Source organism: Danio aesculapii, chromosome 14 (genome assembly GCF_903798145.1).
Source record: "Danio aesculapii chromosome 14, fDanAes4.1, whole genome shotgun sequence".
Taxonomy (NCBI): Eukaryota; Metazoa; Chordata; class Actinopteri; order Cypriniformes; family Danionidae; genus Danio; species Danio aesculapii.
This window is the reverse complement of record NC_079448.1, coordinates 3,299,576-3,322,116: the sequence shown is the minus strand read 5'-3', so window position 1 is coordinate 3,322,116 and position 22,541 is coordinate 3,299,576. Positions and strand designations below refer to the sequence as shown.

At 36.2% G+C, this 22,541-nt stretch overlaps 1 protein-coding gene across 4 annotated transcripts in view; it reads left to right on the top strand.

The window, feature by feature from the left end:
* LOC130240354 (protocadherin alpha-C2-like) overlaps positions 1-22,333 on the top strand; it is an 83,783-nt gene extending 61,450 nt beyond the window's left edge. For all 4 annotated transcript variants that reach the window (XM_056471838.1, XM_056471836.1, XM_056471837.1 and 1 more), the window contains exon 4: positions 20,964-22,333. In XM_056471838.1, coding sequence (XP_056327813.1) covers positions 20,964-21,262 — 299 coding nt within the window. In that variant the 3' untranslated portion in view covers positions 21,263-22,333. The remainder of the gene's footprint in view (positions 1-20,963) is intronic.
* The last annotated feature ends 208 nt before the right edge of the window (positions 22,334-22,541 follow it).

Here is a 22,541-nt window from a genome sequence, read left to right as displayed (position 1 = left end):
TATTATTATTATTATTATTATTATTATTATTATTATTATTATTATTATTGTTATGGAACTTATATGTAAATAATGGCATTGTTTGGGTCTTTAAAAATCAAACGTGAGTCATATAATAATGGATAAAATATAGCTTTTTGCAGCATGGTAGTAAAATATAATTCTCCAATATCCAAAACAAGGCACTTTACTTTCAGTTGTACAAAAAAAATTAAAATAAAAAAATCAAATCCAGGTTTATGTTTAATCTCTTATTTTACATTTCACAAAATAAACACAGCAATACAAAATAAAAACAACAAGAATGTGAGTAAATGATACAACTGTCCATTTCTGTGTGCACTGTCCCTTTAAATCTGCCATTTTCAAGCAGAATACATTAGTGTTTTCCCACGCTCTGATAATAGTGCAACCCTCTGGTTTTAATGTTGGATTATGTGCGTTTAGCTCGCTCAGGTGGTCTATCACAGTCATATGTGATGAAAAAGAGTGTGACACCGATTTCCACAGCTCTGACCAGATCAAGCTTAAATCCAGTTTATCAGCCAAAGAGGAAATGACACACTCAGAGGGAACACGGAGGTTATCTGCAAAAGCAAGAAAGAGACGCTCGGTACAAAGCGACGACCGAGAGAGCAAGGCTGAAGCATAGAGAAATGACTCGATTAGAAGATTAATATTTATTTATTTGCACAAGAATAACCAAATAATAAGATAACACTGAAAAGTACAAGCCGGATTGTGCAGGGAGAGGCGGAAACTCAGTGTAACCTATTTAAAACATCTACCTACAGTTGAAGTCAGAATTATTAGCCCCCCTGTACAATTTCTGTTTAACAGAGAGAAGATTTTTTCAACACATTTCTAAACATAATAGGTTTCATAACTAATTTATAATAACTGATTTGTTTTTTCTTTGCCATGATGACAGTACAGAATCATATTAATTATATTTTGATTGTTATGGGGATCCTTAAGAACATTGAATATTATAAAAAAGATCAGGTTGACTGTTTTGGATCTTATAACATATATATATATATATATATATATATATATATATATATATATATATATATATATATATATATATATACATGTGATTCAATAAATATTGAATCTGATTCAATAATATAAATAATACACACATATATTTTTTTTTTGCGTGTGATTAATCTTTGGCCTGAACTAATTTGCACATGATACCACATATTGGCCAGCTCAGAATATTTCAGCACAAGCACTCACACTTTCACTACAGGAGTGGAGATGTCCGTTCATGGTCATTAATCCACAGTTATTAGATTCCATGTCCATTTTGCTAGTCTAGTCTCTTTCTCACACTCCAAATAATTGACGAATCGTCCCACTTTCAGTGGAGTCACAGTTATTAATCCGAGACGTCTCATAAACAGATCACCAAAAACATCAGGGCCAAACATATTAAGATAAAAGATCTGTCTTAAAGGCAGAATCAGCAAGCGCATGCTTAGAATAATGAATCGCAGCATGTACAGTCAGCTCCAGGCCCATGTTTGCGGCATTTCATATTGATGTGGTCTTTTGTAGAACATTGTGCTGAGCAAATAAGCAACTGCTTACGCAAAGGTGATTAATTTTAGCATTACAGCAAGGCAGAGCTGTTTGTAAATGCCATCGTTTGGTTATGATTATTACCCCACACAGAATGTGTGCTTATAGAAGTTTGCAGATTCCCACAGATTTTTTAGATCAACATTGAGTCAATTTATTTACTTAGGTAAAGGTGTGTAAATATACAGTTTTTATTTTGATTTCATTAATATTGTTGACAAATATGCACATCTATATGATTTATTTACAGTGCAGTGTTTAAAGTAATGTATTCAGTTTTTTCTGTATACACACACTGTAAAAAATATGCATAAATTATAATTTTTCTGTATTTTGTGTTTCTTTTTTTATTATTTTCCCTTCTTATTTATGCTTTTGAGTTGCATTATGGGGCCTTGATCTTTCTTTCAAGATCTTTTAACCTTGAACATTTGGAAAAAGTGACTTTTAATAGCATTTTAATAGTTTAAAGTGAAATATTGTCTGTATTGGCGTTGTATTTTACGCTACAAAAACCTTGTAATAAACTGCCAGTGCACTTATTTCTCTGGATATTATTTCTTATACGTTATATTACTACTAAAATGTCAATAAAAGTCACTTTGTTAAACTGTAGAGTTGAATTTTCAACAGTAAAAGTCGTCAGAGCAGAGATCAACATCCTATAACGCAATTCATAACCATAAATAAAAGGAAAACACTTACAAAATATGGAAACTGTTCATAAATGGAAATGTTTTAGAGTGTATAATATATTAAACTTGGTTTGCTTATCAAACAAGTGGATCTAATTGGATTTGCATTGTAAACCTTAAATAAAAGTTATTATTTTATTTTTATTTCAATTATTTAGTTAAGTATGAAGTCCCAAAGTAATTCTACAGAAATCTGCATTTATTAAACATAATATAAGTAATAAATAAATAAAAAAAGGCCCTAGTTATGATATTACCCCAACAATAAACCTCTCCAGGTCAAATGTAGGGAGCAGGATGTAATCAATGCATATTTAATTACCTAATTAGAGGTTTGGATGTCTGTGTTGAGGCCTGAACCTTTCTTATGGGATGATGATGTGTGTGTTGCGAAGGTGTTCGAAATAATGAAAGTAATTTGGTTTCAGTTAGATGAAAGGGAGAGATGGAGTGAGAGAGGACAAAACGGGCGCAATTACTCGGGTGATGAAAGAGCAATTTGTTCTAATTAAGTCTTTGGCGATGACTGCGAAAGACCAGAAATGAAAGAAATAAGCCTCTTTGCGTTTGGTCTCTCCATCTATTTTCTCCTATTCAGCGTTTATCTGTCTCGGATCATTTACAGCACCATGTTTGGGGTGCAGCTCCCAAATTTAAAGCTTTAATTCTGCCAAAAATGTAATGAGAAAATGTAATTAATCAACCTGTTAAGCAGTACAGGACTGAATTAAGAGTCTCCTATCAATATACCCTCTAAGATATGCAGGGTTTCACCCAATTTATTCACTTTGTTCCAACACAAATCAATTAGGTTAATTGGTTTTGATAAATTCGAGTAAATTGAACATAAAATAATTATATTGCGCCCAAAAAATCTCAAGAATTGCTTGTGCTTTACTGTGTTTTTAGTGCTTATTATTATTATTATTATAAAGAACTATTGTGTTTTATATTACAGTACACAAACCTTGTAATAAACTCCTAGTGCATTCTCCCGTATTTTCAGTCTTTCTCTGAAGAGTTGCAAATAAACATTAAAGAGCCGAGCCTCCCTATGCGCAACTCATACCGCCGAACCACCAGGGGCCGCCCTTTGCTCTTGTGAGTCTGTTCTGTGCTTACGCTTTGTTTATGGCGGGATTTCCTTATCTTATCATTACAGGTGCCGTCTCCCCTTCATATGCAATCCTCAAAACAGTCATATAGTGGTGCGTGACTGTCAGCTGACACGGTCCATAGTGATAAATAGACGCTGTTTCCCAAACAGATTCTGTACACGCGATTTGAAGCGGAGTGAAAGTCTGGGTTTTGGGTGCATGTTTGAACAGACATATACACATAATTAATAATAATAATATCTAAAGATGTCGATCTTGGTGGGGTTTTTTTCAAACACAACTAATTTCGTCCTAAATAAGCATAAAATTTAGGAAAGCAATGGAAAGCATTAGATCTGTGCACTTTTAAAGTGACACCTGTTATTTAATGTAATTTCAAGAGTTCACACTTAGATATTGTTTGACAACTGTTAGCAGGTTTGGCATGCTGTCCCGGGAGAGAACCCTGAGCTCGGAGATAGTTGAGCCCAGGGCTCCCGCCTGGTCCATAGAGCATGTGAGGGGAGTACGAGATCAGGTGGTTCTCGAGAGCTCCCCGTGGTAAAGGAAGAAAGGAGGAGAAGGGGTGGATGGGGGGTTTCTTCGGAAAACAAAGATAAGAGAGTATTTCTAGCTAGGCTACTTATAGTGAGTTGGAGTTAATCTGATTGGCTAACTAGTGAATGTAGATGAGACACCAGCTGCAGTCAATCATATCACATGCTCCTCTCGAAATTAGTTTGTGAAACTTCACGAAAAGAAACAATGTAAGTAAATTAAGAGATTCATTCGTTATACAGTGAAGAAATGGCTAATGAGATTTGATAGCTTGAATCTATTTCATTATAACAGCTTTTAATTTTAATAAGCTGACCTGTTTGCTAATGTATTTGCTGCTAATGTATACTATTTATTTTTTCTTTTGTAAATAATAATAATAAAACATATTACTGACCATTTAACTGTTTATTTACAATGAAACAGCTCCAAATGAACATATTTAGTAATTTGTGGATTTTTTAAAGGGGGGGGGGGGGGCATATTCCTTATTATGGTGGCATTTCCCTTATTATGGTGGCATATCCCTTATTTTTTTATGGCATATCCTTTATTTTCACATCCCAATGTTGTCAGGTATGGTCCATGTAAACATAGTCATTGTCAGCTGGGTAGATCTGCAGTTTAGTTAGCTCAGTCAGTAAGTCTCGGGTGGTGTAAAACACTGCTGGTTTGTTTTATGTGATGCTGGAGGTTTGTGTTGCGTTATAATGTGGTTCTGCATTTATATGAGCTTCATTTTAGCTCTGCTGTGCAAAACACTGGAGAAGACAACGCCCCTCTCTCTCTCTCTCAGTCTCCATTTTCAGCAAAACAGATGGGCATTAGTATCAAAGCGTAGATCAGCAGAATTAATGAAAATAGGATAAAGCACACTGTCTCTCTCATTCAGTCTCATTATCCTTTGTTTTTGTGCCTCTATTACATTTTATGTCTCGTTTTCTCTGAACGCGGTGAATTGTTAGTGATGGGCTGCCTACCTGCCCTCTGCCCGTCTCTCTCTTAAACAGCCCGAGGGAAAGAGGGATGGAGAAAGTGACAATGAGGGGAAAAAAGGGTGACCGAGGGGGAGAGGGAAAGAGAAAACAGAGAGGAGGGGGCTGCGACTGTCTCTGTTGCTAGGGGAGAGAAGTATTTGACCATTAGAGAGAGAGAGAGCGAGAGAGAGAGCGTTCTGTATTAGTTTCCATCAGTGTCTCTGCCACAACCACAATTCACTGGAGGAGGCAGTTTCCACGGCAACCATTCATACCATGATCAGGGTGAAGAGCAGAGAGAGAAACAAGTGAAGGAGAACTGCACAATGGAAAGAATCAGGTGTGGCTGATGAACAGGAGAGCTTTAAATAATGTCATCTAAAATGAAATGAAGTTCCTAGTGTAGGTTTAGAGGAGGCTAAACATTTGGTTATTAATGAGCGTGTATTAATTGCCACCACATCCCGCCTCATGCTCTATTTGCTGCAGTCTGGGTAGATTATTAGGAGAGATTTAACCAGGAGCTTGACCTGAGCCTCGGGTTCGAGTCTACTTCGAGAACATCAAGCCATGATTGTGTATCATGATGCATAAATTAATTAAATGAGCAAAACTGTGCATGCTAGAGGATGATTTGTGGGGAAGGACAGCTGAACTGAGACCTGAAAATGAGCAACACAAGTTTATTTATGCAGCCCATTACATACTTTACATCAAAAATTAAATAAATAGAAAATAATCAGATAAAACATGAAGAAATTGCAACTAGCGTTTATAAATATTATCAAAAATATGAAAAATAATAATAATTAAACACAAAAAAAGAAAACAGAAGAATAAGAGAGGATCTTTTACACTGGTAAACTGAAAAAAAAAGGCTATTTTATAAACAGTTTGCATCTTATTCTTATTTAATTCAGTATTTTGCTTTTTCTTTGTATTTATTTGCGATATTTATTAGCTTTTTTAATTAAATATAAGTCGTTTCTGTTATAAATTTGGTTCACTGTATGTAGCTGATTTCTAATTTAGTAAATGCACAGTGCAATAAATGTCAATAAAGAGAAATATTAAGAGAGTAAATTTAATGCTCTGGCACTTCAAAATGTGCCTTGACCTTGCCAATAAAGCTATTTGAACTGAGCAAAATTAATGTTTACTGCTAAAGCAGTTGTAGATTTATGGCAGGCTAAGTAAAATGGAGAGATAAACGGATGGGTGGATGAGTGTGACCTATCCCGATCTGCCTGTTTAAAGATCATCTCTACAGGTGGGCCAACCTGCAGCCCGCAGGCTCTCATTTCAGCTACTGTGCCATATGGCATACACAAGCACTTGCCCAGAATGCCTCACACATTCTTACTGACAGTCCAAATCAGATACGCTGGTTGTAGATTTTTTTATTTCAACGCATTTCTAAACACAATTGTTTTAATAACTAATTTCTAATAACTGATTTCTGTTATCTTTGCCAAGATGACATAATATTTGACTAGATATTTTTCAAGGTACTAGTATTCAGCTTAAAGTGACATTTAAAGTCTTAACTAAGTTAGAAATAAATATAAAGTTAAAATAAAAAGTAACTTAACATTTTAAAGCAACCAGCTGCAAAGAATATTAAGTATACTTTACAAGTATACTAAGTCAAGTATACTTTATGGCTCATTTCCACTGACTGGTACGGTATGGTTCGGTTTGGTACGGGTCACCTTTATCAGACTTGCGTTTCCACTAACAAGGGTACAGAATAACTTGGCACAATTTCAATCACTGAAGCTTAATAAACTCTAAATTTCTTTGTAGACGGTTGCTTTAAAATTTTAAGTTAACTCAATTTTTTATTTCTCAATGCTCAAATGAAGAAATCAAAATTTAAAGTTTCCTCAACTGAATTTTTAACTTTCATTGAACAAACAGTTCCAAACATATGAGTAAGTTCAACTCAAAAATATGTCCACCTAACTTACAATTTTAAGTTGTTAACAGTTTGTAAGTTGGATATTTTACAGTCTAACAGTAGTTTGTTTTGTAGACAATTGGAAAAAATATATTGTTTAAGAGTATGTGCGTGTATATATATATATATATATATATATATATATATATATATATATATATATATATATATATATATATATATATATATATATATATATATATATATATATATATATATATATATATATATGAGTAATAATATTGACCTTAAAATGATTTAAAAATAATAATAAAAATAGCTTTTAGCCGAAATAAAATAAATAAGGCTTTATCCAGAAAAAAATAATATTCTCAAAAATACTGTGAAAATTTCTTCGCTTCATTAAATATCACTTAAGAAATATTTGAAAAAGAATAAATATTTCACAAGAGGGCTGATGATTGTAATGTAAAACCATTAAGTTTTCCCAAAAACATCTCAAGAATTGTTTTGTTTCAGCTGATTTTAAAAACGTTGTTTAAACAAGCAGCACAATCACTTGTTTGTGTGTATAATACAATGTCAGCACTTCCATTAATTACAAGCTAATCTATCATGTTTTATATATTTAGTTCAGAAGAAGCGCAAATAAAAGCAAAACTACATCCAGTGGACTGAAAAAAGTGTATCTGAATTTGTAGTAATTTTTAGGATTTTGGTTTCAGCTCTTAATCAGATCAGTGACATGGAGGGAAGCGGAGTGTTTTTGAGTTGTAGGTCTATATTTCCAGAACACGCCAGGGGCTTCAGTCAACTCAAGAGGGTAAACTGAGGACAGTCACTCTGTTTCCTTCTATGTCAATGTTTCCCTCATATGCATTTTTTTCTCTCTCTTTTTTAGTTTTTATTTTTAGGGGTGGGGGGTATAGGAGATTAATTTAGAATATGTGAATTTATGTATATGTTGAAATATAGTTGAAGTTAAAATTATTAGCCATCCTATGAAATTTTAATTCTTTTAAAAATATATATCAAGTTCTGTTTAACATGGAGATTTTTTTTTTCAACACATTTTTAATATTTATATTTAAATGTTTAACTAATTTGCCATGATGACAGTGCATATTCTGTTTCTTGTCGTTTTGCAAGATACTAGTAGCTTAAAGTGCAATTTAAAGGCTTAACTAGGTTAATAGTTTTGCTTTGTATCATTAAAAAATATAGAATAAATATAAAAAAGTCTAAAAGGGGCGACGCAGTGGCACAGTAGGTAGTGCTGTCGCCTCACAGCAAGAAGGTCACTGGTTCGAGCCTCTGCTCGGTCAGTTGGCGTTTCTGTGTGGAGTTTGCATGTTCTCCCTGCGCTCTCGTGGGTTCCGGGTGCTCTGGTTTCCCCCACAGTCCAAAGACATGCAGTACAGGTGAATTGGGTTGGCTAAATTGTCCGTAGTGTAAGATTGTGAGTGAGTGTGTATGGATGTTTCCCAGAGATGGGTTGCGGCTGGAAGGGCATCCGGTGCATAAAACATGTGCTGGATAAGTTGGCGGTTCATTCCGCTCTGGCGACCCCGGATTAATAAAGGGACTAAGCTGAAAAGAAAATGAATGAAGTCTAAAAGGTAAAAAGGTGGCAAATAATATTGACCTTAGAAATTGTTTAAAATAGTGTAATTGCTCCAGCAAAATTAAAAGAAATAAGACTATTCAGAAGAAAAAATAGTGAAAGCAAATACTGTGAAAAATGTCCTGGACTGTTAAACATTAATTGGGAAATGAAAAAAAAATAAAAATAATTATATATATATATATATATATATATATATATATGAACAAAATGCAAATTAGCAGGGCTAATAATGTTACCTTCAACTGTATATGTTTATAAACACAATAGATTTTTCCATTTAGATTTCTATGTGTTTGTATCCTTCTCTGTCCTGAAAAATACAACATTATTCTCATAATGTTTAGTACTTTCTTTGCATGGAGCAGAATTATCCTGCATTCGCACACACAGACACACATACACTGCCATCTTGGCAGCCTCACAAGAAAGCCTGTGTGTGCCATCTGGCACATAGTTTATCAGGATTACTAGAGCCTAACACACCAAGGTGTGCCACACACATACACACACAACAATCAGATATATTAATTAGAGAAGCAGTTCCATGTGCGTATCTGACTAATGTTGTTTGCCCACACGTTCCTTTTAATTCACATTTTCAAGTTTACATTTTTAGCTAATTATGTCATTTAAAAGCATATCATTTACTGACGCTTATAGGACCCTGAACCAGAAAAGCAGTCTTAAGGCTGATTTACACTCATATGGTCTTGCGCAGCCTTCATGGGGTCGCACAGCACTGATGCGCACCTCTCAAAAATATGTAACTACACATCACAAGGACACGTAGCACAAGCTCTGTGATTGGTCGGCTTGGTAGCTGTGATGACTGTGTGTGGTGCTGAGAGCCATGAGCCCGATGGAGCAAGTGTTTACAAGTATGGAGTCCAGTGAAGGAGCTCCAGATGGAAACATTTATGTTGTGTTTACCTTATGATTAAAGTTGTTGCACGTCTGCCGGTTCCGGCTTCAGAATGAGCGAGTTTGAGCTACTTGTACATTAAGCCAGCTTTCAGAAAAAACAAAACACTACTGAAGAAACTCGACACAGAGGAACATAAAAACCTACTGCCAGCTAGCGTTTCGGAAGTGTTATTGCAGAGCAACACAAAACAGCATGCAGAAGTATAAATGCATGACAACATGCAAGCCATGCAACATGGGCAACACCGATCACTCAACGCAGAAGTATAAATCAGCCTTTAAGTTGCATGTGTATATTTATGCCAATAACCAGAAATACATTGTATGGGTGAAAATTATTGATTATTAATGCCAGAAGTCATTCGAATAATGAGTAAAGATCATGTTCCCTAATGATATTTAGATGATTTTGTAGATTTCCTTCTCTAAGGGTGCTTTCACACCTGTGGTTCAGTTCATTTGGTCTGGACCAAGCGCAACAAATGACACATTGTAGCATTCTCTGCTGTTTTGGGTCCTTTTCACACCACACTGATTGCTTTGGTCTGAACCAGTTGAAAAGAACCAAAATGCAGTCATGTGACAAAATCCACATCACTCATTGGCCAGAAGTTATGTTTCCTAAACTGCTTTTCGATTGGTCAGAATTAACATGCGGGAAAATGCCAATGGAACTCCCGCAAGTAAACAAACCGCCAGATACAAAATGTCGCTGCCCTGGCTGATTGTATCCCTGGTCATAGTATACTATATAGTTTGTGAACATCACTTTAGACAAACTATACATTTTGAGAATGAAGCGCAGCTGCGGTTGGAGAACTATGTTTAATGCATTGCAATCTGCAAAGGCATTAGGAGGAGGCGTGAATTAATTTAGTTAAACTGAGACATGGTCATCTTACAAAAATATTACCAATGATCCATCAGGTAATGTTTTTCCCTTTCTCTCTCTCTCTCTCTCTCTCTCTCTCTCTCTCTCTCTCTCTCTCTCTCTCTCTCTCTCTCTCTGTTTAAAACTGTTGGTAAAGCGCTGTCAACAAGTATTTTTCCTCGCATCAGACTACAGCAGCTGAATTAGTCTAAAAGCCGGTTGGGTCTGTTTTATTCAGATCATGTTCTCACCACAAAAGAACCACTCCAGAGTTCGTCTGAAAGCGTACCGAGACCACCTCTCCAAGTAGGTCTCGGTACGCTTTTTTGGTCCGCTTTTGGAGCGCACTCAAGTATGATTGCCACATTCACACCTGCCCAAACGAACCACACCAAGAGGGAAAACGAACTCCAGTGCGATTCAACCGAACTAAATAATGCAGGTGTGAAAGCACCCTAAATATATCACAACGTAATGTCTATTAATAATGTGCATTGCTGAGCAATTATTTGAACAACTTTAAAGATGATTTTCTCAGTATTTAGATTTTTGAATCCTCTGATTCTGGATATTCAAGTAGTCATATCTCAGCCAAATATTCTCCTATTCTAACAAATCAAAGCTTATTTATTCAATTTACAGTAATCTCAGTTTCAAAATTAACCCTTGACTGGTTTTGTGGTCATATATACAGTTAAATCAGTATTATTAGCCCTCCTAAATTATTAGCCCCCTTGTGTCTTTTTTCCCCCAATTTCTGTTTAACGGAGAGATTGTTTTGTCAACGCATTTCTAAACATAATAGTTTAATAACTCATCTCTAATAACTGATTTATTTTATCTTTGCCATGATGACAGCTCATAATATTTGACTAGATATTTTTAAAGACGCTAGTATTCAGCTTAAAGTGCGTTAGTTTGAAGGCGTAAATAGGATTTAGGCAAGTTTTAGGATTTAGGCAAGACGTTGTATAACAGTGATTTGTTCTGTAGACAATCGAAAACAAATATTGCTTAGGGGGCTAATAATATTGACCTTAAAATGTCTTTTAAAAATTAAAAACTGCTTTTATTCTAGCCAAAATAAAACAAATAAGACTTTCTCTAGAAGAAAAAATATTATAGGAAATACTGTGAAAATTTCCTGAATCTGTTCAACATCATTTGGGAAATATTTAAATAAGAATCACAGAAAAGTGAATAAATTTGACTTCTACTGTATATAGAGATGTATTGAAAGATTCATATACAGATGAATAGATGATTATATATTTGATCATTTTCAAACTGCCGTCATATGTAAAATTAGCCATGTGCTTCACTCAGCAATAGCATGAGTGCAGATCTGCTGTCATCTGCCATTACACATGCACAGTGCTTTAGAAGCAGTTTGATTTTCATCGAAACGACCCCATAATTCCTTGGCTCTGCAGTGTTGTTCAGAAATCTGCTCCTGCAGGAGTTTAGCGTTGGAGTTTGGCTCATATTTCATCCTCAGCCTGCCCTTTCTCACCTCCTCTTCTGCATTATGTAAGACGGCACGGCACTCCTCCTTGAGAAAGAGAGATGCAGAGAGTCGATGGGAGGGGGGCTTGTGATGTTTCTTAATGATGGGACGATTCGATTTTCTTCCCATCATCTTTTTATGAGCTGGATCTTTCACCGGCCGTAATAATCATGCAGCTTATTAAACCTGTGCCATTATCAGCCAGCCAGACGTGTGACTTTGTCCAAAGACCACATTACATGAAAGGTCAAGACAAGAGAGATATTTCACAAGACACAAAGCTACTCATCTGTTAAAGTATTTAAAGTAATAGTTCACCCAAAAATAAAGGTTTCCCATTACTGTACTCACCCGGAGGTCATCCAAGATTTAGGTTTCATTCATTCATTCATTCATTTTCCTTTGGCTTAGTTCCTTTATTAATCAGGGGTCGCCACAACAGAATGAACTGACAAGTTATCCAGCTTATGTTTTTTACGCAACGGATGCCTTTCCAGCTGCAACCCATCACTGGAAAACACCCATACACTCTAATTCACACACATACACTACGGACAATTTAGCTTAACCAATTCACCTATAGTTCATGTGTTTGAACTGTGGGGGAAACCGAAGCACTCAGAGGAAACCCATGCGAACACGGGAGGACATGCAAACTCCACACAGAAATGCCAACTACCCAAGTCCAAATCTATAGTCCTTGCTCCTGACGACACATTGAGGTCTTGTGAAATGAAATGATCAGTCTCTGTATGAAAGAATGGTAAATTTTCACTTTTGGGTAAACTATATCTTTAAAGGAGTATGCCGAAAAAACAGTTGAAGACAAAAATATTAGCCTAAATTAGATAGTTTTTATATATAAATATATATATTTCAATTATTACCCAAGTGATGTTTATGAGACTCAAATTTTCAAAGTATTTCCTTTATTTTTTTCTTTTGAAGAAAGTCTCATTTTGTTTAGTTTATCTGGAATAAAATAATTAAAAGGAAAAAAAGATAGATAGATAGATAGATAGATAGATAGATAGATAGATAGATAGATAGATAGATAGATAGATAGATAGATAGATAGATAGATAGATAGATAGATAGATAGATAGATAGATAGATAGATAGATAGATAGATAGATAGATAGATAGGCGACGCGGTGGTGCAGTAGGTAGCGCAGTCGCCTCACAGCAAGAAGGTCGCTGGTTTGGTCAGTTGACGTTTCTGTGTGGATGTTCTCCCTGCGTTTGTGAGGGTGTATGGATCTTTCCCAGAGATGGGTTGCAGCTGGAAGGGCATCCACTTTGCAAAACATGTGCTGGATAAGTTGGCGGTTCATTCCGCTGTGGCGACCCCGGACTAATAAAGGGACAAAGCCGAAAAGAAAATGATTGAATGAATGAATGAATGAATATATAAATATAGCTTTATGGTCAATATTAGTACCCCCTATTTATCTACCTAATGATAGCTAGGTAAATAAAGAAACAAATGAATTAATTAATTATATAATGACTTAATGAATTCATAAATAATAATAGTTATTATTATTATTATTTTATTATTATTATTCATTAATTAATTTTCCTTCAGCTTAGTCCCTTTATTAATCTGGGGTCGCCACAACAGAATGAACCGCCAACTGATCCAGCATATGTTTTGCACAGCGGATGCCCTTCCAGCTGCAACCCAGTACTAGGAAACATCCATACACGCTCATTTACACACATACACTGCGGACAATTTAGCTTAGCCAATTCCTCTGTACCGCATGTCTTTGGGCTGTGGGGGAAACCGGAGCACCCGGAGGAAACCACATTTTACATTTACATTTAGTCATTTAGCAGACGCTTTTATCCAAAGCGACTTACAAATGAGGACAAGGAAGCAAATTTACACAACTATAAGAGCAGCAGTGAACAAGCGCTATAGACAAGTTTCAGGTGTGTAACCCTCACTAACACGGGGAGAACATGCAAACTCCACACAGAAACGCCTACTAACCCAGCCGGGGCTCAAACCAGCAACCTTCTTGCTGTGAGGCCACAGCGCTGCCCACTGAGCCACCATGTTTCCCATTATTATTATTATCCTCATTAATATTGGCTACAGAACAAGACACTTGCCTAACCTAATTAAACTAGTTAAGGTATTTAATTGCACTTTAATCTGAATACTAGTATCTTGCAAAATAACTACCAAAATATTATGCACTGTCATAATGGCAAAGACAAAATAAACTAGTCATTAGAAATTAGTTATTAAGATTATTACATGTATAACTGTGTTAAAAATATCCCCATTTAAACATCACTTGGGAAATATTTAAATAATAAATAATATTTCACAAGATTTCTAATAATTTTGCATTAAAATGCATATCTCTCCGATGATGATTTTGAAACTCCTGTCATGCTATTTAAAAAATATAGTAAACTTAATATCACTACATTCAATACTTTCCAGCTCCACAACACTCGTTCACTTTACGCCTTAGTTGTCGTTCTGACAGGATCAAGAAAGACAGTCAAACAAAATGGAAGCGCATGATGGAGAGTGGAGGATTAGACATGATGAAAGTGCACATGCGAGAGGATGAAGTCCGCAAACAAAGCATTCGGGTGTTTAGTTGTGTCACTGAGGGATTTGGAAGGGTAGTCAGTTCCCGAGGACATATAATGAATGCTGCCTGTTTTTCTAGCTCTCATTTAACACCCACATTCCTGAACAGAGCCAGTCTTTCACTTCAGATATCGCAGTCGGGATGCGTCTGAGGTTGTAATCCATCTTAATCTTCACCACAACATAAGCTATAGACAAAAGGAAAGGTGCAAACAGAGACCTGAGCGGAGATATGATGCCATAGTTGCTGTCTTTATTAAACTAAGTGATGTTGTGGTGATCCAGTGTCATTATAAATGAGATTACATGCTCATGTAAGAGAGAGAGAGTAGTGTAGTTTGCCACACATACAGTAGATCAGACCAACACTGCAAATAAAGCTTTACTTACTGAGTTTCTGTCTTGTTTCTGATTCAGATATCTAAAAATTCTAAAATCAAGAAGCATTTTCTAGACAAGCAAACACTATTGTCCAGTTTTCAGACATATTTCTTCAAAATGAAGTGAGTTTTAGGCTTTGAGTAGGGTAAATGGATCCACTACCTGCGCATGCTTCAATCTTATACTATTTAAAATGATCCATCGTGTCTATTACACAAAAAGTAGACCCTCAGAAATATATCCTGAGGTTGATGAGGTGTGTTATCGGTGTAAAAGTGACAAAGCAGACTTTTTCCATATGTTCTGGGCTTGTCAGAAGTTGAGTAACTATTGGACACTAATATTTAAAACATTAACTTTTTTAATCTATATATACAACCGAATGTGGAAACAGCTATTATTGGTGTACCTGAAAACAAAACATCATTGACAAATAAAGGGAGAAATGTTAATGCCTTCAGTAATTTATTGGCAAGGAGAAGAATATTACTTGATTGGAAATAGGCAGCCCCATGTAAAGCTTCAATGTTGATTTGCGATCTGGTTTTATATTTGAAATGAGAGAAAGTTCAATATTTAATGAAGGGATCTGTCTAAAAATGTTATGAGACATGGCAACCTATGATCACATACTTTGAAAAAATGAAGACTCTCTCCTTTAACTGATCTATATAAAGAAATGTGTGTAAACAGGTTTAAATGTGATTACTAATTTAGTTTGACCCCAAACGTATGTAGAAGACCACTATAAACATGTTAGATTATTGATTTGTATTATCATAGGTATTCATTTACTTGATTATTTTTACAGTTGATATTGTCTATCTGCAAATGTATACAATATTGCAAAGATTTTCTTTCTTTTCTTTACTTTTTTCTCTCTCTATCTGTTCTAATTTTATTTGAGTTTAACTTGATTGCTAGTTTAGTTTGGCGGTTTGGGTTATTATGGAAAAATTACAATATTGATTGAGCAAAATGTTTTGTTAAAACTTGGAAGAAAATCACAAATAAAGTATGTTAAAAAACAAAACAAAATGAAGTGAGTTTTTCCTTAAAACAAGTCAATTAATCTGCCAATGGGCTAAGCAAAATAATCTTATGTCAAAGTAAAAACTGTATTATTTTGTTTCCCCCATTGGCAGATTATTTAGCTTGTTTTAAGGTAAAACTCGCTTCATTTTGAGAGATTATTTCTGAAAACAAGACAATATTTTTGCTTGTCTGGTAAACACTTCTTGATTTAAGAATGTTTTAGCTATTTGGACTAGAAACAAGACTAAATATCTAAGTAAAAAGCATTTTTCTGCAGTGAACTAACAGTAATTTACAATTTTATTTCCTAAAATTGCATTGCATTCTTCTCCAAAGTGGAGTTTTATTAGTGAAACCAGCCTGATCTCACGAGAAAACGTAAGTATTTTACGTTTTGACAGTTTAGTGGCTAATTCGTACGAATTCGTTTGAGTTCAGTCGTTCGAAATTGTACGATTTTAAAAAGGAGGCATGGCGCCTAACCCCACCCCTAAGCTCAACCGTCATTGGCGGATGAGCAAATCGTACTAAATTGTACGAATTAGATCGTACGAATTCGAACAAATTTGCCACTAAATCAAAAAGTTACGAATTGCCGTGAGATTTTGTTGGTGAAACAGCATAATAGTATATATTTTAGTCCCTATATGAAGGGGAGGCAAATAATAATTCTTATTTTAATTGAATATTTAGCTGTTCATTATGCATTATTTTCCTGGGCTAAAATGCATGCACATCAGTTTGTTTTTAAACATAACATGTACTTAAAAACTTCAAATTTAACCTTTCCTCCTCATATTGAATCTATATGACGGGGGGAGCTTGCAGAGGATCTTCATGATAAAGTCACAAGGCAAATATAATAGATTTTTGCATTTTAATAGAATTTTTTATCTTTAATATGCATGTTTTATTCATGCACATTAGTTTTTTTTTTGCTTTGTTTTTTGTTTTAAAGATAACATGTCTTTCGTTCATTGATTTTCCTTCAGCTTAGTCCCTTATTCATCAGGGGTCGCCACAGCGGCATATGTCGCCAACTATTCCGGCATATGTTTTATGCAGCTGATGCCCTTCCAGCCACAACCCAATACTAGAAAACACCCATACACACTCACGTTCACACACACATATACAATACGGCCAATTTAGTTAATCCAATTCACCAATAGCGCATGTCTTTGGACTGTGGGGGAAAACGGAGCACCCGGAAGAAACCCATATCAACACAGGGAGAACATGCAAACTCCACACCCAGCCGGGACTCGAACCAGCGACCTTCTTGTTGTGAGGCGACTGAGCCACCGTGCTGCCTAACACGCCTTTATAAACTTTATTTTAACTTCTCCTCCTTCTTCTTTGACTTTTTCTCTGAGGATGGATTTACTGGTGTGAAGTCGGTATCAACCTGTCACTCGCCAGATGTTTCTCCTCCTACAGTTTTTTTAACCCACATGCTCACAGTGGCAGTATTTTTGGGCATTTTGAAAGACCGAAAATGGTGTGTTCAGGAGGCATCGCTTAAAGATATACTCAAAGCAAGCATAATATACAATTTTCAAGAAAGTCAAAAGGAAACAAAACTAGAAAACATGAAGAAGTCATCTTTTGTTCCATAACAAAAAGCAGGCATTAAGTAGGAATCGACACAGAAATGGAGTGATAAACGTGGAATTGTTTTCTTCTGTTTGTCCAGTTCACAGTATATTGTGTTTGATTTAGTATGTCTGTGAGACTCTTTTTCTCTTTAGTTATTTTTTAACCCAGAAGTGTAACCCAGCAGTGTAAAATGTTTTTTCTCCTTAGGCTAAACACTGCTGATTCACTGTATGCCCTCTGGGTCTCTTTACTGTTTCGCTCAGACTAGACAGACTTAATTTATGTCCATACTGTAATGGAATTTTTTTTGTGCCCTTCACCAAACCTTCAGTTCTACACCGCAAAAAAATACTGTTCTTACTTATGTATTTAGATATTTAGTCTCGTTTCTAGTCCACACCTGAAACTTGTCTATAGCACTTGTTCACTGCTGCTCTTATAGTTGTGTAAATTGCTTCCTTGTCCTCATTTGTAAGTCGCTTTGGATAAAAGCGTCTGCTAAATGACTAAATGTAAATGTAAATATCTAAAAATTCTTAAATCAAGAAGAATTTTGTAGACAAGCAAATCATATAGTCTTTTTTTAATAAATAAAATGTTAAAATTAAATGAGTTTTTTTTTCTTTAAGCAAAATAATCTGCCAATGGGGTAAGCAAAATACAAAAATTGTATGTAATGTAAAAATTGGCCATAATTTCAACGGTAAAAAACTGTAAAAATGCTACAGTAAAAATTTGTGACCTGGTTAACCGTATGTTTCCTTAATATATACGGCGAATAACTATAAATTGACTTTCCCAGAATTCCCTGCATAGCACATTACTTTTTATGCTTTTGGTTGACATTACTCTGGATCTCTTTAGTTGTTTCCCCATCAGTGATGTACATTAGAGATTTATGTTGCATCTAATGTTGATAAACAGTGTTTATTTCATGACTTTAAGTTTATGCGTGTTACCATACTGGTGTTTAGTAGCTGTGTGAATGACACTGAGCACCTTCTATATACTGATACACTTTTCTGCTTGTGGGAAAAGTTATTTGTGATGAGCACTGGTTCATTATGTAACTTATACTCATCACCATCCTCATATGGCTGTGATAACATGTCTAACTGTGTAACAAAAGATGTGTAGATCAGTGTTTCCCAACCCTGTTCCTGGAGGCACACCAACAGTACATATTTTGGATGTCTCCATTATCTGACCCATTCATTTCAGGTTTTGGAGTCTCTTCTGATGTTATGATAAGTTGATTCAGGTGTGTTTGATTAGGGAGAGGTTGAAAATGTGGACTGTTGGTGTGCCTTCAGGAACAGGGTTGGGAAACACTGGTGTAGATGATGGTAATTCAAAGTTATTCAAAAACATTTTACCTATATAAATTAATGAAATACGGTAGTTTACCGTAAAATATAGAAATTACTTTTACGGTTTGGACCGATTTTTAACGGTAAAGTACTGGCAACCACAGCTGCCGTTTTTTTACCGTAAATTTTACGGATTTATTTTTTACATTGTAGTTTTATGTCAAAAGGATAAATTATTTTGCTTATCCCATTGGCAGATTACTTTGCTCGTTTTAAGGAAAAAACTAATTTAATAATTTAATCTTCCCTTATTATCTTGTTTTTAAACTGCCACTATGCTGACACATAGGCATTTGTAGCTCCACCCTATTTTGAAAAGAGCACGATCTCATTTGAATTTAAAGCGAGTCACCAAAAAGCCTAAAAGGGGCCTTTTCAGAGTTATAAACATTATTTACGTGGTGTTTTGAGTTGAAACTTCCCATACACACTTTGGAGACATCAGAGACTTATTTTACATGTTGTAAAAATTCCAACTTCACTCCTGCACACTGCGTTTCTCTCGTTTGTTTCTTGTTTGACTGATTTCACGCGGCCGCCATTTTTAAAAGTGAAATCGAGGCTGTGGTGGGAAGAAACCCGAAAGTATCATTGGGAGTTACATAGGAACATTGTGTAGCTGGCTGTATATCTTATCAGCGAAGATAAAGTGACACAAATTTATAATTTCACCGCCTTCCGAGTCACCCTAGGGTCCGTTCTGAATGTATGGTGAAAATAAAAAGGGATATCAGAGCTCATTTTCAGCTAAGTTAAGGGAAATGGCACTAGCTAGTTAACGTTTTCTTTTCCAAACACACGTTTTAGATTCCATTTATCAAACTCGAGCTAATAAACTGATTCTTTCACTATATTAGACTTGTCACGATACTGAATTAAAATAAAAAACGTCAATTTCCCGCTAACATTTAAGGCACTGTTGATGGCTTTCTTAAAACTGCGCTGATTTGCCATTGTGTTCACGTGCTCAGCAGAAATGCTTGTGATTGGCTGAGAAGGTCATCAGTTCACCCTCCATTTACCGAGCACAAAGACAGATGAGCCAAGCGATCTGCTTGAAGACTCGACTGATCTTCATGGCTGCTTTGCACTCGCGCTCCAGTCTCCGTGTATCTGTGTTTGCACTGGGTGAAGAGCAGTAAACTGAGTGCAAACACAGATACACGGAGACTGGAGCGCGAAGCAGCCGTGAAGATCAGTCGAGTCATCCGCGCTCAGCGGCGCTTCAATGTTAGCGGGAAATGGACGGTTTTAAAACTTCAGTACCAGGACAACACTGTTACAGACAACACGAGGGTGTGCTACAGAGGACTGCAGTGTTTTATCGCTCCCTGGGTTACATAGACTAAAGCAGGGAAGCGCCCCCACGGTGTTTAACTAGTGCCATGAACTAAAGCCTAGGAGGACACTTGAGGGTATTACTCTGAAAGAGGATGTGATGTTGTTTGATGCTAAATTGCTTTTAATTGTTTAAATTAAACTTACTTTAAATCTCTTACTTTAAATTAAATCTCTGCAACAGCTGGAGGTTTGTAGTACACAGCGTGTTACTTCAATGTTTACAGTGCTGGTCCTATACTTCCGGGTTTCTTCCCACCGCAGCCTCGATTTGGTTCTTTAAAATGGCGGCCGCGTGAAATAAGCGTATAGTTTATTGTTGAATGTTCATATATTGGTTTACTTAAGTGGAAAGTAAGTTTATAAGTTTTAGTATTTGTGTGGGTTTCCTCCGGGTGGTCCAGTTTCCCCCACAGTCCAAAGACTTTGATAAATAGATAAATTGAATAAAGTAAATTGGCCGTAGTGTATGAGTGCGTGTGTGAATGTGAGAGTGTGTATGGGTGTTTCTCACTACTGAGTTGCTGCTGGAAGGGCATCCGTTGTGTAAAACATATGCTGGATAAGTTGGCGGTTCATTCCACTGTGGTGACCCCTGATGAATAAAGGGACTAAGCTGAAAGAAAATGAATGTATTGTATTGTATTGCATTGTATTGTAAAAAGGACATAGGAGGTTCCCTTTAAGTAGCTTACCCAACACCTGACCTGACCTGACCTGACCCAACACCTAACCTGTTCATGACACATGCACACTATTAGATGATGGGGTTTTTCATTTCGGTTTATACTAACTGTCACATGACTTTATTGAAGATTGTAATAAATGGTTTGTTTTTCTCTGTCTTTCACAGATAATGAGGGTGGAGAGGTCTCTCCCCCTGTAGGCGCTGGAGTGGACAGCAACAGTTGGCATTTCCGATACGGGCCGGGTCCCGGAGGCCCTCCGCACCTGAAACCCGGTGAAGTTCCTCCTGAAGCCTTCATCATCCCTGGATCTCCGGCCATTATTTCCATCAGACAAGGACAGGACGGTGATGACAAGAGCGACTTTATTACGTTTGGAAAAAAGGAGGAGGCCAAGAAGTTAAAGAAGAAAAAGAAGAAGGAGAAGAAGGATAAGCGGGAGAAGGGGAAGGATGATGATGATTAGAGAGACAGAGGAAGGATTTAAAGATTTTTTTAAAGACAGAAGTCTCAACGAAAGTCTGTAGAACAAACAAAAAAACGTGCATTTATTAAGTTAAGATCTGTATTTTGGGAATTTTCATTGATTTTCTGTCCTGTTTGGGTACACAAATAGATGGCATTCCTTTCTCCATTTAATGATGATATTGATTAATCTTGCCTTGATGAGCTGTTAGATTACTGATACGTATCCTCTTCAATTCTGCAGAAAATGCCCTTCAGACTGATGTTGGTACCTCTGTCTTTTTCATCCGATTGGCTTTTGTTTTCCCAGTCTTTTGATAGGAAGGCAAAATCTGATTTATAATGTGTGTTAGCTGTGTGCCGCTTCAAGTGTGTTAAAGTGCAGGAGAAAAAAAAGTCGGAAGCAAGACACACGCTGGTGTAAATATGCAGGTCGGGCACCGCTGTGTGTAAAACAGCGAAGATGCTAAATTAAACGCTTTCGCTCATTCACTTCTCCTGGTGCAGGATGGAGGAAACATCCTGTAAAACAAGAGACGCTGAAACATATTTTCACACAGAGAAAAAAAAAAGGTCTCACATCCTTGAAAAAAAAAAAAAAACAACAACAAAAACAACAGTGTTTATCAAAGAAAATGTACACCGAATGATGGAATGCACTTTTATTTTGTTGCTTTAATTTTGTTACCAGCAAATGTTCTCCAAGGTATAGTATATATGTGAGCAGTTAGTCCCATATATACACACACATGCACATATATACATATAGACAAACACATCTAGTAAACAGGGTCAAAAATCAGAGCGGCTCACAAATTCTCTCCGGCTCTGAATCATTTCTAACCTGGTAAACTAGTTAGTTTTTTGGCAGAGATGATCAGAAATCAGCTGTTTTGGGAGCCTGCTAATGTGCTCTGTTGTTTATAGGGATGGCTGAGAATGTTAATGCATTATGAACAGTATTACTGTTGATTCACCAAACCTTAAACGCATCATAAACTATCCTTAACGTAGAAACGGCATGAGGTTTATGCCCTTGAATTTTTCTATGACGTTGCCTCGTACCTGTAGTCCCCCCCCCCTCCTTTCATTGACCCTAATTTTGTGCCTGCTTTCTCAGCTCAGTATGTATCTACAGTAGTATCATCATACTACACCAAAAACCTAGTCGACCTCCTTTCTGCTTGCTGTCTGGAGGACCAACGCACCCCTAGAGCAAAGAACACAACATATTAGCTAGGGCTTTTCAAATTTTGGGCAGGGGCTTTTTTTCTCGTGCG